The following is a 16,858-nucleotide window of genomic DNA, read 5'->3' on the forward strand; positions in this document are numbered from 1 at the left end:
ATTCTCTCATACAGATTTGTGGTTGGGAGATGGAGATGTTGCAAATGCTTTGCAGGAGGTCATTATTGATTCGTGTACCTGGTCAGATCAAGCACCAGTGGTAATGATTCTTAAGACAATGGATAGGAATTTGGGCCCTAGATATTGGTGGAAGAATTACGCCCTGCTGCAGGACCTGCAAAATGTGTTAGCCCTTGGAGAGATATATTAAAGAATATTTAAAATGTAATGATACTGGGGACATTGCACCCCTCACACTGTGGGAAGGTCTAAAGGTAGTTATATGAGGGCATATCATAGCCTTGAAAGGCCTATCTTCACAAACATAGGTCTGCCCAACAGAACTCTCTGAACGATCAAATAACGATATTAGAAAAACAACATAAGAGCGATCCATCTGACATGACCAGGGTTGACCACCTACATGAACTGAAGTTGGAGCTCAATGAGGTTCAAATGGCTGGGTTTTCTGAACAGCTACAATGAGTGCAACAGGAGCACTTTGAATTTGGTGACCGTGCTAGTAGATTGCTGGCCTCTAGGCTCAATAAACAAGCTAAGCATAATTACATTTTTTCTATTATGAATGAATCTGGTGTGATATGCTCCTCGCAAGAGCAGATAACGGCGTAATTCTATCATTTCTATGAAAGGCTATATACATCAGAGCGAGTGCCCACCCAGGCAGACATTCATACATATCTGAATGATGTAGATCTCCTTCGGGTGTCACACGGAGAGACAGAACAATTATCTAAAACTAGAACTTTGGAGGAAATTCAATGGGCAATAAAAACTCTCCCCCATAATAAGACTCCAGGCCCCAATGGATTTACAAACATTTTGCTAAATTCATGGCAACTATATTGCTGCGGGTGTTTGAGGCCTTTGATAACGCACAGGGACTGCCTCACTCTTAGCGGTTGGCGGCTGTCACCTTGCTGCTAAAGCCAAACAAAAATCCCCAAGTATGTAGCTCCTACAGGCTGATTTCCTTACTGAACTCTGATTACAAAATATTCATGAAAATCTTAGATAAAAGACTTCAATCGGTGCTGCCTCAATTAATACATGAGAACCAAGTGGGATTCATTGTGGGGCATCAGACATACAACAATATCCGATGCTTTATGCATCTGCTTTAACAGGCCCAGGATAAGACATCTGCATTATTACTAACAGTCAATGCTGAAAAAGCATTTGATAGGGTGTGCTGGCCTTTTACGTTTGCAGTGCTGGAATGGATGGGAATTGGGGGGGGGGGGAGTGATACTTATCATTGGTACATTTATGCTATAGGACACACACCTACCTCAATCGACCACAATACAACCTTGTATTTGTTATCAACCGACTGGTGAACGCCTTTACGGTATTATGTAAGCCACATTGAGCCTGCAAATAGGTGGGAAAATGTGGGGTAGAAATGTAACAAATAAAGAAATGTAACAAATAAATAAAATAAATGAGATGTGGACGTTTGATGTCATTTATTAAGCTCTGGCAAAAATATGAACAGTGGGAATCTCAGTCATCTATACTACCTTGATTCCAGAAGGTTGTGGGGGGGGGGGGGGGGGGGGGGTAATGGGGTTTCTTCAGTGTCTACAGTTTGAAGTTTTGTATTTGAATATGATGGGAAACAATGCTAATTGTATTATGGTGCTGTTTTTATCAATAAAAGTTTTGGGGGAAAAAAAAAGCATATTAAGTAAACTATGCGCAGTGGCGTTCCGTGCTTGGCTGACACCCAGGGTGGATCGCCGCTGCGCACACCCCCCCCCCCCCCCCCCCCGGGTGCAGTGCAACACGGCGACCCCCCCCCCCGGCGTGGACCCCCCCGGCGCAGCGTCTCTCACTCCCCCCCCCCCCCCCGACAGTCCCCACCTGCCTACCAGCTGAGCTCTGTGCACGGCACCTCGAATCTGCAGCGCCGCTGACTGTAAAAGAAGAAAACCGTCTCGTCGTTGGCCCTTCACTCTCTGTGTCCTGCCCTCGATGAAAGAGGAAGTTACATCAGAGGGCGGGACTCAGTGAGTGAAGGGCCGACGACGAGATGGTTTTCTTCCTTTACAGTCAGCAGCGCTGCAGATTCGAGGTGCCGTGCACGGAGCTCAGCTGATAAGCAGGTCGGGGGGGGACTGTCGGATGGGGGGGGGTGAGAGGCGCTGTGCCGGGGGGGGGGGGGGTTCACGCCAGGAGGGGGGGGGGTGGATGGAGCACCCCCCACCCGTTGACACCCTGGGCGGACCGCCCCCACCTTGGTACGCCACTAACTCTGCATATTCTCCATGTGTGAAGGCAGTAAAAAGATTGTAACGTCATTCTGCAGTTGCACCCCAATCGTCTCATAAATGAATGAATGAAATACAAATTAACAATCTGTTGTATAATGCAGGCTCACCGAGACACATGGGCATGAAGAGTCTTTCTGACAAGACAAAGTACAATAGTTTTGGAAAAATTTGCTGACATTTAGGCCTCTTAAGCTGCACAGAGCAAGGGCCTTTAAAAGTGTAACAAAAGTGGGGAAGGGACAGAGGTGGTGTTGAGTAATGGTCTAGATGTTGTTCACTACTGGAGTAGCATAAATATATATTAGCTAGATATCCCTCTTAGCTCATATTTCTTTTCTTTCTTCTCTACCTTATCTTCGTCCTTTCTCCTCTCTTTCTCCAAACCTTGCTCAGCAGTAGGGTCAGGGACAGGTAACTATGCCTGGTTGTAATTTTTTTTTTTTTTAAATAAGTTTGGAAAATAACAAAAATAAAAACATATGTTCACGTAATATGTCAAGGATCAGGAAGAAAGCTAAGATGGTTGTCACTAAGATGTAAGCCCCTGCTATCCAATGAATGGCAAATCTGTTAAGATACGATCTCCAAGTCTGAAATCAAAGGGCTCAAAGCTGCTTGAGCATGCTATCAGGGAAAAAGTGAGAATGAGAGAAAGTGAGAATAAAGGGCTAAAAGGAAGAAGGTACAAGAGAGAAAAGCATACCTGACCATGATGCTTTGAAACTCTGCTCATTATGCTTCAATAAGGTGTCCGTTTACTAACGCTTAATGCACACTAGTGCAATTAGTGCACGATAAATGCGAAGCAGCTCATTTTATATCTATGGGCTTATTAGCATTTAGCGCACACTATTTCTGTTAGCATGAGATAAGCATTAGTAAAAGGACCCCTAAAACAATAAATGGGCCTCTAGTGGTTATAACAAGAACTATAAAATACTATGTAGTTTAAGTAAGAGCACAGTACAGGCAACACGTCAGCTTTTGAGAGTAGCAGATTCTTCAGGTAAAATATAGTTTTATGAAACGCTTGCTTCCCGTTGAAGTTCTGCTTTGCTCTGAAGAAAAGAATTTAGCTTTTTAGAAACTTCACATATTTTCACACATATATCCCCAGATTCTATAAATGGTAACTAAGGTTGCACGCACAAATCTGCACGTGTAGCTGATTTGTACACACAACATAACTGTTTAACAAGCTAATCAGCACCAATAATTAGATATTAACAAGCAATTAGCACTAATTAGAATTTACTTGCACAACTTTCTAAGCATATTTTGTAAAGTGGTGCCTTTAAATTCTAAAGCTCAGATCACAAAAGGGAGTGTGGTCATGGGAGGGGCATGTGCAGGTCATGGACATTCTGTCAATTTATGCGCACTGTTACAGAATATGCCCGATCCACACCTAAATAAGACATGCACATTTACACCAGGTTTTACTTGGCGCAAATGGTTGTGCCTAAATTTAAATTGTGAGATGGCCACTATGTGTATTCTTTAACCACGTCCAACTTTAGGCAAGTTTTATAGAATATCGCTAAAAACATTTTTTTGGCACCAATTGTTTTTGGTGCCATATAATCTGGCCCACAACACATGCGTTGTGTGCATTTTTATAAACCATGCCTACCCCCTGCACACTATATGCGTGAGCAAGCTATACCAGTGTATTTTTACTATAATGTGCTAATCTCAAAAACAGCATGTTTATTTTTAAGGTCTTTTCTTTTTGGGGGCATTTTTTTTGAAGGCTTTGTGTGCTAATGCCTGCAAAAAAAAACAACCCTAAAAATAAATGATTTAATTTTGCAATTGGTGTGCTTTAGAAATATAAACTGATGTAGTGCACATTAAATGAGTATTTTTACAAAGACTTGCAATTTGAACGTTATATGCGTAAATATTTGTAATGTACTTATATAAACTGGTTTTAGAATCTCAATAATGCTTTGTTTCTAATTATCTGACAAAGCAAAAAGATCATGAGAAACTGTGGCGAGTGTTATTACATCATAGCACAACATAGCATCACATCACTTGATATCTAAAGATAAGCATCCCATTTTTTATGTGACATACATGGAAAACAAATAAATACTGCTATAAATAAAGCACATAAGCAATTTTACACTTTTAAATTCATGAAATTCAGACTTATGCTCCCTATATGTACATCACAACAGGAGACAAAGCTAGAAATCATCTTTCACAACAGTCAATTATCGGTCACTATACTAAGAACTTCAGCATAACAGCATATTCCTCTACACACAGATTAATTGGGAATTGAAGGTACAGCACTTTAACATACATATTGTATAAATAAAGGAAGAAGCAGCATGTTTACACTTGTAATAGGGTGTAATACCAGATGGTACTTGAAGACAAATTATACCAAACTGCCAAAAACAAGCTACAGTGCTGTTGATGCACTGTTTCAGCAGCAGCAGGAACACAAAAAGGCAGCACTGAAAAACATGGTCCCTTATGAAAAAAAAATTTGATAGGTTTCATAATCACCCTGCTTCCTTTTTAATTTGGTTAATGCAAGAAAATAATTTGAAACCAAGGCATTTGAAGTACAATACAACCATACATTAACTAAAACCCAGTTAACTTTAGCAAGGTACCTGTCCAACAAAATGGACAGTTCTCTAAAGAATGGACTCACATGGAATGCCGCAACAAAGAATGTTAAAGCCAGAAAGTACAAGTTTGTGTCCACAAAAATGCCCTTCACTTCATCTGCATCCTTTTCTGAAAAACCTACAAAGAGATAACAAAGACAAAGAGATAAAAGTTATGATTTCAAAGTAAGGCACAATCTGAATACTAAAACTACACAGGTCTGAATACCAGAATTTTATAGAATAAATGTATGCAATACATTTAAAAGAAGAGAACTGTACCACACAATGCAGTGATCCTAACAAGCTTTCACAGCACTCTGTGGAAAGTTATACAATTTTTGTGTTCTACCATTTAATTTATTTGGATTGAGCTCATACCTTTTTCATTAACAGCCCAAGGTGCAAGCTAAATCCAAGACTCATCTTGCAAAGGGGTCTAAATACATTTGCACCACACAGACCCAACAACCATTCCCTGCCATCATCATAGTCTATATTTCTAATATGTTCCCAAACACTATGCAAATCGAGTTCAGCTACACAGACCTGCTATTTATGCAGTCTAAGTGTTCTGAAAAGTATAGTTGCTTACCTGTAAAAAAGGGTCTTTGTAGACAGCAGAATAATCACAGTAGGAGGTATATCATTTGAGGCAACCAATATGTACTAGCTCTCTCAAAGCACAACGAAAAAAAAAATCCACAATTATTTTCAAGGAATGTATGGGCATTGCAGATGGAAAATTCCTGCCATATTTTGGAATGAAATTCAGACTTTTTTTTTTTTTAATTCTAAAAATTTTTATTGCAAATTTTACAAAGAAAAACATACCTAACAAACAAGGTGAGAAATACAAAATATCACATCAGCATTATGCCATAACATAAAGAGAGAGTAAATGACAGCCAAATAAAGATACCAAGAGTACAAAATACAGAAAACTTGCATATATCATATAGCGTCACAAAATACCTTACATGGTTTCCAAATCTTTTCATGGTGAACTATATGCTCAGACTTTTCAGCTATGTAAGACTCATATTTACAAAATAAACATATGATATTCCTCCATTGTTGAAACAATGTGGTATACATCATTCAATGTAAAAAGTGTGAAGAAGGGTGAAATATTGGAGAAACAAGCCAGATGCTAAAGACACGGCTCAATTTACACAGACACAATATTAAACACTCCAATGCCAACCAGGATGCCACCTCTGTGGGACAGTCCTTTACAAAACCAAAACACTATATGAATGATTTTATGGTAAAAAAATACTAAAAGGACATTTTAAGACAATCCAGGAATGTAATACCTTTGAAATCAAAATGATGAAATATTTTGACACCCACCAGACAGGACTTAAAGATCTGGGCTTTCTATCCCACTATGAACCATAAAATTCTACTGTTTTGTCACTCTCTTATCTGCCATCCATCTCTCTCTGTCTCACATCCATCCAGCTCTCTCTGTTTCTCACCTAACCTAACCCCACCCTTTTCTTGTGAGACTTGTCACTGGAATGCCTCTGTGTTTCACTTATATATTCTGATATTTGTCAACATTGGCTTATTTATTTCTATTTATTACCTTTAAAAGTGGATTAATACGGCTACCACACCACTTCAGTCATGATTGGCTAGAGAAACCACTGTCCCTTGGGTGAATCAAGTATAATCTCCATTGTATGATTCTGCTTATTAGGACTTTTGTTGGGATTCCATTAAGGTTGCCTGCAACATCATCTGTAGGGATTCTGTTTCCTGAAACATTTTAAAAGGACACTGGTGTGGGACCAATACATAGTCTTGTGACTTTAGGGTTGCTATCCAATCTGTTGCTACCCTTGCATTCCCTGGGGTAGAAGCAGAGAAAGGTCCCCACTGTTTATACATTTATCTGCCTGCTGTGATTATTTCCAAATTGGGCTACTTGTCATCTGATGCAAAGCAGCTGTGTTCACCTGAATTCTGTGACTCCTAATTTAATATATGCTTATCTAATTGTCTGCTAATGAATAATTGGCGGCACCTGCATGATAATCACCAACTACTAATAAAAAGGTAAGTATAATACCTTTGGAGGCCGTATCTTGCTAAGGATGTAAAAAGAATTGAAGCGGTGCAAAGAAAAGCTACAAGAATGGTATGGGATTTGCGTTTCAAGACATATGAGGAGAGACTTGCGGACCTGAACATGTATACCCTGGAGGAAAGGAGGAACAGGGGTGATATGATACAGACGTTCAAATATTTGAAAGGTATTAATCCGCAAACAAACCTTTTCCAGAGATGGGAAGGCGGTAGAACGAGAGGGCATGAAATGAGATAGAAGGAGGGCAGACTCAAGAAGAATGTCACGAAGTATTTTTTCACGGAGAGAGTAGTGGATGCTTGGAATGCCCTCCCGCGGGAGGTGGTGGAGATGAAAACGGTAACGGAATTCAAACATGCGTGGGATAAACATAAAGGAATCCTGTGCAGAAGGAAGGGATCCTCAAGAGCTTAGCCTAGAATGGGTGGCAGAGCTGGTGGTTGGGAGGCAGGGCTAGTGCTGGGCAGACTTATACGGTCTGTGCCGGGACTGGTGGTTGGGAGGCAGGACTAGTGCTGGGCAGACTTATACGGTCTGTGCCAGGGCTGGTGGTTGGGCGGCGGGGATAGTGCTGGGCAGACTCGTGCAGTCTGTGCCAGAGCCGGTGGTGGGAGGCAGGAATAGTGCTGGGCAGACTTATACGGTCTGTGCCACAGCTGGTGGTGGGAGGCGGGACTGGTAGTTGGGAGGCGAGGATAGTGCTGGGCAGAATTATACGATCTGTGCGCTGAAGAGGACCGTACAAATAAAAAAGTAGCACATATGAATTTATCTTCTTGGGCAGACTGGATGGACAGAGCAGGTCTTTTTCTGTCGTCATCTACTATGTTACTAATACATTTTGGGGATGTCTACTATGGATTTGTTTGCTCCTTTCATAAGAGTCAAGCAAAGAACCATGCACTGTGGCCTGTACGAACATTTACCTGCGATCTCACCTTTGCTGGTCTTGGCCTATACAAGCCGAACCATTCTGTTATAACAATGTGGATACTTCTGCCTGTGGCCTGCATACATCTGTATTCATCAGAAACATAGGCGCCCGGTATAAGAGGCTTGCCCGTTGGATTTTGATTGACAGCTGGTCCATCGCACCACGACGCCGCCGACATGACACACCGCATTCAGCTCCCCAGTTCCGCCCGCGGGGCTCGCCGTCGCCGCTCGGCCCAGCATCAAGACTTTTAAATACTGCGCCGACGCGCGCGACCACGATGCCCACACACGGATGGACACACCATTCCAAATTCAGCCCGCCCAGCCCCAGGCCCCAGGCACTTGAGTTCCGCCCGCTCGGGCTCTCACCAGCGCTCCGGTCCTGTGTGCCTAAGTGCTTCATCTTCTTTCTTCGCCCCGCCCTCGGCTGGGCTCGCCCAGGCCCTCCTCAGCTCACGTCAGCCTTCTTCGAGCGCTCGGCTCGCTCCCGTCCCGTGGCGTACTGTTCCGCATAGGCAGGAACGCGCGGGACGGGCACGTAGGAGAAGAAGAAAGACAGAGAGATTCCCTAATCCCTCCCACTTCCTTCTAGAAATTTGCACCGTGGCGCCACTTGGATTTCAGGAGACAGAGAGGTAAGGTGCTGCTGTGCTGACTGACTGAAGGTTTTAAAACAAAAGAAAGAAGTAAAAAAATATACATATAAATATTTTGTTATTTTTGTAAGTTTCATGCAGATCTCTTTGTTTAAACATAACTAAATGCCTGGGCTATATAAGCCAAGCAAGCTTTTGAGTTTTTTTCCTATATTGTTGATGATGATGTGTGGTCTCAACTTAGGCAGAGAGAGAGAGAGAGGTGCTGACTGACTCTGAAGCCTGAAGGTTTTAAGACAAGTCAAAAAAAAAATATTTTCATGCACATCTCTTTTGTTTAAACATAACTAAATGGGCTATAAGCCCCTAATGCTTTTGGTTTTTCCTATATTGTTTGTGATGACAGACTGTGATCCAGTGCCGTAGCGAGGGCAGCTGACACCCGGGGCGGGTTGCCGCTGCGCACCCTCCCCCCTCCCCCCTCTGGAGGGCCCCCCCCCCCCCGGAGCGTGTACTTACATGGGAAAGCGGCGAGGGACGGGCAGGAGGCAGAGGGAGCAGGGAACCAGAGGAGCCGACGCAGCTCCCAGCGGCATGCACCCGGGGCGGACTGCCCCCCCCCCCCCCCCTTTCCTATGCCACTGCTGTGATCTCAACTTTTGGATGCAGGAATTTGTCCATTATTAACCCTCCCTCAGGACATTTCAAGTCCATTTTTTATATTAATTTTGGCCATTTAGTAGTGTGGAGTTTTTGGGGGGCTAGATGATGTTGCGCCGGGCCTACTAAGCCTTATTATAGTCCGATCATCTTGGGCTGGCTGGGTGGCGTTACTGGACCCCCCTTTTTTCTCCACTCTATATGCTGAAAGAAGATTCACATTTAACTGTGGGTGATGATGATAACTTTTCCTGTATCTTGTTTTATGCACAGGTACTGTGAGACTGTGGCTTTGGAGTTTCAAATTAATTACTTGCAAGCTTGAGTGCATCAGTAGTCATAAAGATGACTTACACTGTGCCAAAATTGAAATTTGAAAACACTTATCTCTATCTGGTCGTTAATAAAAGGAGCTCATTGTGAATACTATGCTATCCACCCTAAATGGATATTTTGTGGCTGTACATGAGAATTGTGACATGATCCCTTGTTTCATATTGTTGACGGCCTGTGATGTCCGTTTGGGTGGTATATTGGTGTATTAGGGTCTGCCCAGTTTAATATTTATGGTACAGTAAGGTTCTGAGTATGTTTTTGCACAAGTTAGTGCATACTGTTTTACAGTTGGGATTGTTGGCCTTATTGAGGTGACAAACATCAACACTTCAATTTAATTTTAGTTTGTCATAATACCAGACATGGTTTGGTTTTAGAATATTTTGGAGGATCTGGTGTTGAATTGTTCCAGATGTGTATGTGGTTTAGTGTTGGTTAAGTGCTTGAAATAATTGAGTTTAAAATATATGTCATTTATGATATATAAATCCATTTTTACACGCACATAGAAGCATTACTTGTCAATAATCAGCAGCCCTTCCTTGGGATTCAGTCTCTTCTTCTCCACCATGACAAATTTATATACCGAATACACTGCAAGAAAACTTTCACTTGCTAACTTTCAATCTCACTAATTAGAGTGGTACTTGTAACTTTTCAAATTTGGGATGGGACACCCTTCGCTCCCCTAGAGTATTTATGGTGATGCACAAGTAAATAGGGTATTTTAGACTTTCAGATCTATAGTCTTCAACCAGAATATACTAAACATTGACTTCTGTGCTACGAGTCTCTTTGAAAGCCCTATTAATTATGCCCCTGCTGCCGCCTCTTTTCTCTTTCTAAAGGCCCTGGGACTTGAGACTGAAGATCCTCTGCTGGCGACCCTCCTGACTCAGAATTTGAGTTTAGATCATCTCAAACAAACCCAGGCAGTTACTCAAAACATCATGGATATTAGAAAATATTTTGGGCCAAAAGCCACAATGCGCTCTGGACAGTGCACTCCAGAGAAAACAAGTTCTGGAGAGAATGAGATGCCAAGTGATTCTGAGCAAGATTCAAATATGTCATTGGCTGGCTGCTCTAGCAACATCTTAGTTCCTAATCCACAGGAAGAATTCTCATCAAATCAAAATCAGCCTCAAAATCTTGCAATTTCAACTGAAAAAAATCTTGTCCTTACTCCTGTATTAGATCTTGGGTCAACTACAATGGGACCATCACAGCCTCATTTACCTGAGTTTCCAAAATCTGTGTTTGGAAAGCAAAACCGTTCCTTCACATCAGAATATTACAAGACATTTTTAGAGTATAGTCAGCAGTTAGATGCAGTTTTCTGCTTTCCTTGCAGACACTTTTCAAGTTCTAGTGGTTTGAAAGATTCTGCTTTTACTGAAAAAGGAGTCAGAGACTGAAAAAATTTAAAGAAAAAGCTTCAGAAACATGTAGATTCTGATATACATAAGCAGTCTTCTGAAAGATGGCATTCCTTCAAAAAAGTGCTCATTATTGAGAAAAGTAAAGAAGTTTTAGAAGTAGAGAAAACAGCTTTGGATGCGGATCTTAAAAAACTTAAAGAAAACAGCCAGACGGCAGATTTTGATTATCAACATGATAAATTGAAAGAAAATTTAAGATTAATTAGGGAGAACATTAGAGCCCTGAAAATAAAGAAATTTGAAAGGGATGCCAAGGATTATTCAAACAATAATGTATATATATGGATGCGCAAGGATGCTCAAGTGATTAACAGAAGGGAGGAGTCACAGGCTGAATCTCTAGATAACATCTTAAGTGACAGTTCATCTTCAGGAAATGAAAGTGGTGATTTTTTAGGCGGGCGCCAATAAAGAGGAAGAGGGAGAAGCGCCAGAAGAAGAAGGGGTGGAAGCGAAATGTCTCATCCATACACCATATCACAGAGACAATTCCATCAAGCTCCACAGTGGTAACTAATTTGTCTAAACGAACATTATCTAGTGCCGAGTTGAGTTTACTACAAAAAGGTCTGTCGTTTGTGCCCATGAGAAGGTTTGATTTTTTCAGTTTCGGATTGACCTTGAACGGTTTCTCCGACAATTACAATTGAGAATTCATTTTGGCAACACAGATCAATGTTATGAAGAATCAAGGATACAGATTAAATCCTCCTGGACACCCCCTGGACCTTTGGATCCAATCATTAAAATATTTAAGGATGTTCTTTTACGGGATATCACAAACTATTCTGAATCCCAGAGGTGGATAAAAGACAATTTATCAAAGGAAGAAAGAAAGTCTATACAAAATTTGACATCGGACGAATCGATTGTTATTAAAAAAGCAGACAAAGGCGGAGCCATTGTGGTGTTAGATAAAGAAAGTTATCTAGAAGAAGTTTTCACTCAATTATCAGCCATTTACGTGTATTCGAAGATAGATCAAGATCCAACTATGGAACTTCAAGATATTATTAAAGTAATAACAATGGAAGGATTAGCAAGTGGGTTTCTATCGAAAAAAGAGTTCAGATTTTTAAACTCTAAACATCCTAGAACTCCAGTTTTATACATGTTACCAAAAATTCACAAAAATGTAGAAAAACCTTCAGGCCGCCCCATTCTGTCACTGAGAGGATCAGTGCTTGAACCCCTCTCAGTGTTTGTGGATTCTTTTTTGAAACCCTTTGTCACATTGACATCTGTGTTTTTGAAAGACACTACTCATTTTTTGAATATTCTGGAAGGAGTGATCTTGGAACCTGATGCACATGTTATCATGGTAACATTGGACGTAAAATCGTTATATACTTCAATACCCCAAGAAGAAGCAATGGAAGTCATAAGGGAGGTTTTAGAAGCTCGTCCAAGACCATGTGATGTCCCTACAGAATTTTTGATAGAACTGGCCGGATTGGCTTTACAAAAAATTTTTTTTCTTTTCCAACATGAATATTTCCAACAGATTTCAGGAGTGGCGATGGGGGCTTCGTTTGCCCCCTCGGTTGCCAATTTATATATGGCCCGATTCGAAGAGAGACATCTGTCAAACCATTATTGGAAAGACTCTGTGTTGGTATGGAAACGATTTATTGATGACATTTTTCTCCTCTGGAGAGGGGATGACAACACCTTAAAACAATTTGTCATCTGGTTAAATTCGTTGAATCCAGCTTTACAGTTTACAAGTGAGAGTTCTACATCAAATATCCATTTTTTGGACGCTGACATAGAATTAATAGTGGGTATTTTCCAAACAACTGTTTTTAAAAAATCCACTGACAGAAATACGATGTTACAGTACAACAGTTGTCACCCGAGATCATTGAAGGACAGCCTACCTTTTTCACAGTTCTTGAGGTATAGGAGAATTTGTTCGGACGATAGCCTCTTCAAACAACAGGCCAAAGGATTGGCTCATGCTTTACATCAAAGAGGCTATCCGGTGCATGTATTGAAAAAATCCTTCACCAGAGCAAAATACAACAATAGATCTCTATTGTTATCCAATAACGCTAAATCTGGTAATGAAAACAGAAACTGCAAGCAAACGTTTGTGGTAAAATATCAGAAGGGTGGGGAAGAAGTGGCCAAGTTGATTCGAAAAAATTGGGACATTGTACAACAACACCCGTTGTTCAAGAAATCGGAGTTACAGATAGCTTTCTCGAGGGAACATAATCTAAGGGAATTATTATGCCCGGCAGATATTGTCCCTAGAATGAAAGCCATGGATGGAACCCACAAAAAGTGTGGATCATGTATGTTTTGCGACATTATGATTGAATGTGACAGTTTCCGCAACCCGGTGGACAATAAAATATATAAATTGAGACATCTTACCACTTGCAAGTCGGATCATGTGATATATTCTCTTAAATGTCCGTGTGAGAAACTATACATTGGCAAGACTGACAGGAGTTTGAAAAAAAGATTGAGTGAACACAAGTCCTTTATAACATCTATGAAGTTAGGGGCACCGTTAGTCTCTCATTGTAGAGACTTTAATCACAGTTCCGGGCATTTTCAATGTTTAGTGATAGATCACGTGCAAGAACATATTCGGGGCGGAAATCGGAACAAATTGTTATTACAAGCAGAACAAAGATGGATCCACAGATTAAAAACTTTGGAACCTTTGGGTTTGAATTCGTCCTTACAATGGGGAGCATTCTTATAAATCTACAATTCAATATAATTGTGTGTCGCCCTTTAAAAGATTTAGTTGAGCTGTCAGCGTGAGTCTTTATGGGGATAGTTGAGTCACGCACAACGGCAGTGACGTACTAATCTGTGATTTGACAAAGGTTCTTTAAATCCCTCATCAAGTTCAGGTGAGGACGCCGAGAATTATTCAGAAGATCCACATTGATGATAAAGGCAAGATGACATGACTTGTTCTTGAGGGACGATTATGTACAAGTTTGGGAGAGTTTTTCATGGTATTGATCATCTTAGTCAGATGCGATAAAGTATGTAACAACAAGATTTATTTTTACTTTTCTTGCTTTGATCTAGTGTTCATGGCGCTGAAATCTAGGTGCGAGCAGGTTCCCTGATGAAGATATTCGAAACGGGACCGTAGGAACCAGCATATTACCAAGTAGGAATTGGATCCAGCGCATCACTAAGAAGGAATTGGCACAGTGTTGAGAAGAAAATGTGGCAAGATAAGTGAAGGGGTTCAATGCTTTTTGATATGTCGAACTGTTTTTTTAAGTCTTAAAAAGACACTCACATGATCTAATATAAAGGACATTGTAATTAAAAATTGAAACAAAAAAAGAAAAAAAACAAATAATCGAGGGTTTTTGAGTCAGTGATGACTTTTTCTACGTGCTATACAATGAACACTAATGTGTAAAGATAGCTGTAGCAGTTGAGACTTTTCCCTCATTTGCAAAAAATCTCTGCTATAGGTGTAATTAGATTATCTAGTACATTAGCAGTGTATCTGGTGTTGGAACATTCCTTCAAAAAATCCAGACAAGTGGGCTCTATCACAACACAGCTCATCTTCTCACAAGAAAACAGAAGAAAATAGAGACTATGCTCTAAAAATTACTAATTTACTGCTTTACTTGGCCAAACAAGGAATTGCACTGCGGGGACATGATGAAAGAGAAGAATCAGCAAATCGTGGAAACTTTCTGGAATTGTGCAATTTGTTCTGAAAATACGATGAAGCATTTGCAAGAAAATTGAAAGGTTCTTTCAATCTACTGGGCCACAGAACGCAAAATGAGCTACTACAGATTGCAGCAGATTTTGTAAAAGCTAAAATCATTCAGAAAGTGCAGGAAAATGGATTCTTTACTCTTCTTGTTGATGAAGCACGCCTCTATTCCAGTTTAGTACTTCCGGCAAGAAAAAGAAGCGCTAACTCCTCCAATGAGATTTTTCTTTTGTCAAAATGATGTCATTAATTTTGACCTTCTTGGTTAGGCTCTTAAATATTCTGCTGTATTAAATATTTTGCAGGCTCCTCATCTTTTCCAGAACATACATGTCACTTTACGTATGAGCTCTCTGTTACAACAGACAGCGACCGTGATTCCAGAAGATACTTCCATCACCTGGACTAGTTATGAGTTTTAAATTCCTGCACATTAGACTTCTGCTCTGATTATGACTATTTCCTAAGCTACCCTTCTTTCTGAATCATCTAGCTCGTAAGTCCTGCTGGCCTCCTGCAGCTGAGGGCTCAACCCTTGGTGAATGTTAGTCATCGCAGGTGAAGATTTCATACCTACTGGCGATAGATTGCAACGCATTGCCCGTGCCTTTTGACTATTTTTGTACACCATATTCCTGACCCTCCATACCTCAATAACTTGAACAATCAACATCGTCTCTAAATTTTAATTTTTATTGTTTTTTTGGTACCCTTTTCTTTTGTTCCATATACTTAACCATTGTTATTTGATCATGTCTTCGTAATGATAACCAATCTGTCTTGCACATTATGCAAGCCAGAAGTGGGGATATATTATGCAAATCCCAATTCCTAGTATTAAGAGGGTTGAAGTTGAAGCTCTGACCCCTACCAATCAGGAGATATAATTTTATATATACTATTGCTATTTATGTAAATTGGCTTTTCATTATTGAACCCTTATGGTTTCGCTTTTGCTTTTGCACTTAATTAGCACTGTTTTCTCCATGTTTACATTGTCTTTCATGTCTCTTGACATCTATATATTATTTTTGCTGATTATGCCCACCAAGATATAGCAATGTATCATTCAGGCATACAGTCATTTTGCTTATTCCTTTGCCAAACTCTGACTCTTGATGGACTAATTATGATTGTGCATGCCTAGAATAAAGACATGGAAAGATCCAAGTTTGTACACCACAAGTACGTCTTCAAGATCTATCCAGGCCCAAATGATGTTAGATCCCCCAAGGTTGTGGCAATAATCTTTACACCTTGCAAACTACTGGATCACAAGTTTTGGGTCCATGTGAAAGATATACGGGTTTACTCAGCCACAGGACCTGAGGTTACCAGCCTAACCATCTCAAGACCAGCCACTTCCTTCAGCAGGCCAGCCTGAAAACCCAGATCTCCGTCCAGATTCTTCAACGCTTCCACCGCCTCAACCATGATCGATGAAAGAGAATTCAGAACTGATACTTAATTTGAGAATTACTGTTGCTGTTTATGGACATTATAGATTCATATTTTGTTTTATTTGTAGTTTAGCAGTAATCCTGTCTATATATTGAAAAGGTTTTATTTTTATTTTCCTATTATTTCCTTTATTGTTCTAATTGCTTTTCTAACAGTTTTCCCGTTATTTCTGTTTATGTAATTGAAATTGAAGTTGATATTGCTCAGATACAAGGGTAACATCAAACCCTAATACTGGCTAAGATATCATAATGTAGGTGTAAACTCTGTTAGTATCAACCAGTTATGCAATTGTTTAACTCTGGTGTAGGCTTACTTAAGTTGCATGTCTTTCTGTAGGTTTGACTGGGCTCCAAGTGGGGTAACGGATATATAAAATGCTTCCCATACTTCCAGGTCATTATGCATATGTCAAGATCCATGCATGACCTTTGTTAATATAAATTTTCCTAGGATTGACCCTTTTTGCTGTATAAGACAACCTCATACTTATTTAAGGATTCTGAATACCTACAACCTAAAACAGCCTGCAATCAGAGTACTAACCATACATTTGTTGAGCCACCATAACAATGCTTAATCAAAACCACTATTCCTTCCCAAGACCACTGAGATAGATACATTAGATTATCTCCCCATGCACTATGCAACAGATACAATAGAAGCCATAGAAAGACCTGAAAGTGT

At 40.3% G+C, this 16,858-nt stretch overlaps 1 protein-coding gene across 1 annotated transcript in view; it reads right to left on the reverse strand.

Annotated features, from left to right (window-relative positions):
- CLPTM1L (CLPTM1 like) overlaps positions 1–16,858 on the reverse strand; it is a 346,065-nt gene that overhangs the window by 206,396 nt on the left and 122,811 nt on the right. The window contains exon 7 of the mRNA XM_030209834.1: positions 4,972–5,066. Within this exon, the coding sequence (XP_030065694.1) occupies positions 4,972–5,066 (95 nt within the window). The remainder of the gene's footprint in view (positions 1–4,971; positions 5,067–16,858) is intronic.

The sequence above is a fragment of the Microcaecilia unicolor genome, chromosome 1 (genome assembly GCF_901765095.1).
Source record: "Microcaecilia unicolor chromosome 1, aMicUni1.1, whole genome shotgun sequence".
Taxonomy (NCBI): Eukaryota; Metazoa; Chordata; class Amphibia; order Gymnophiona; family Siphonopidae; genus Microcaecilia; species Microcaecilia unicolor.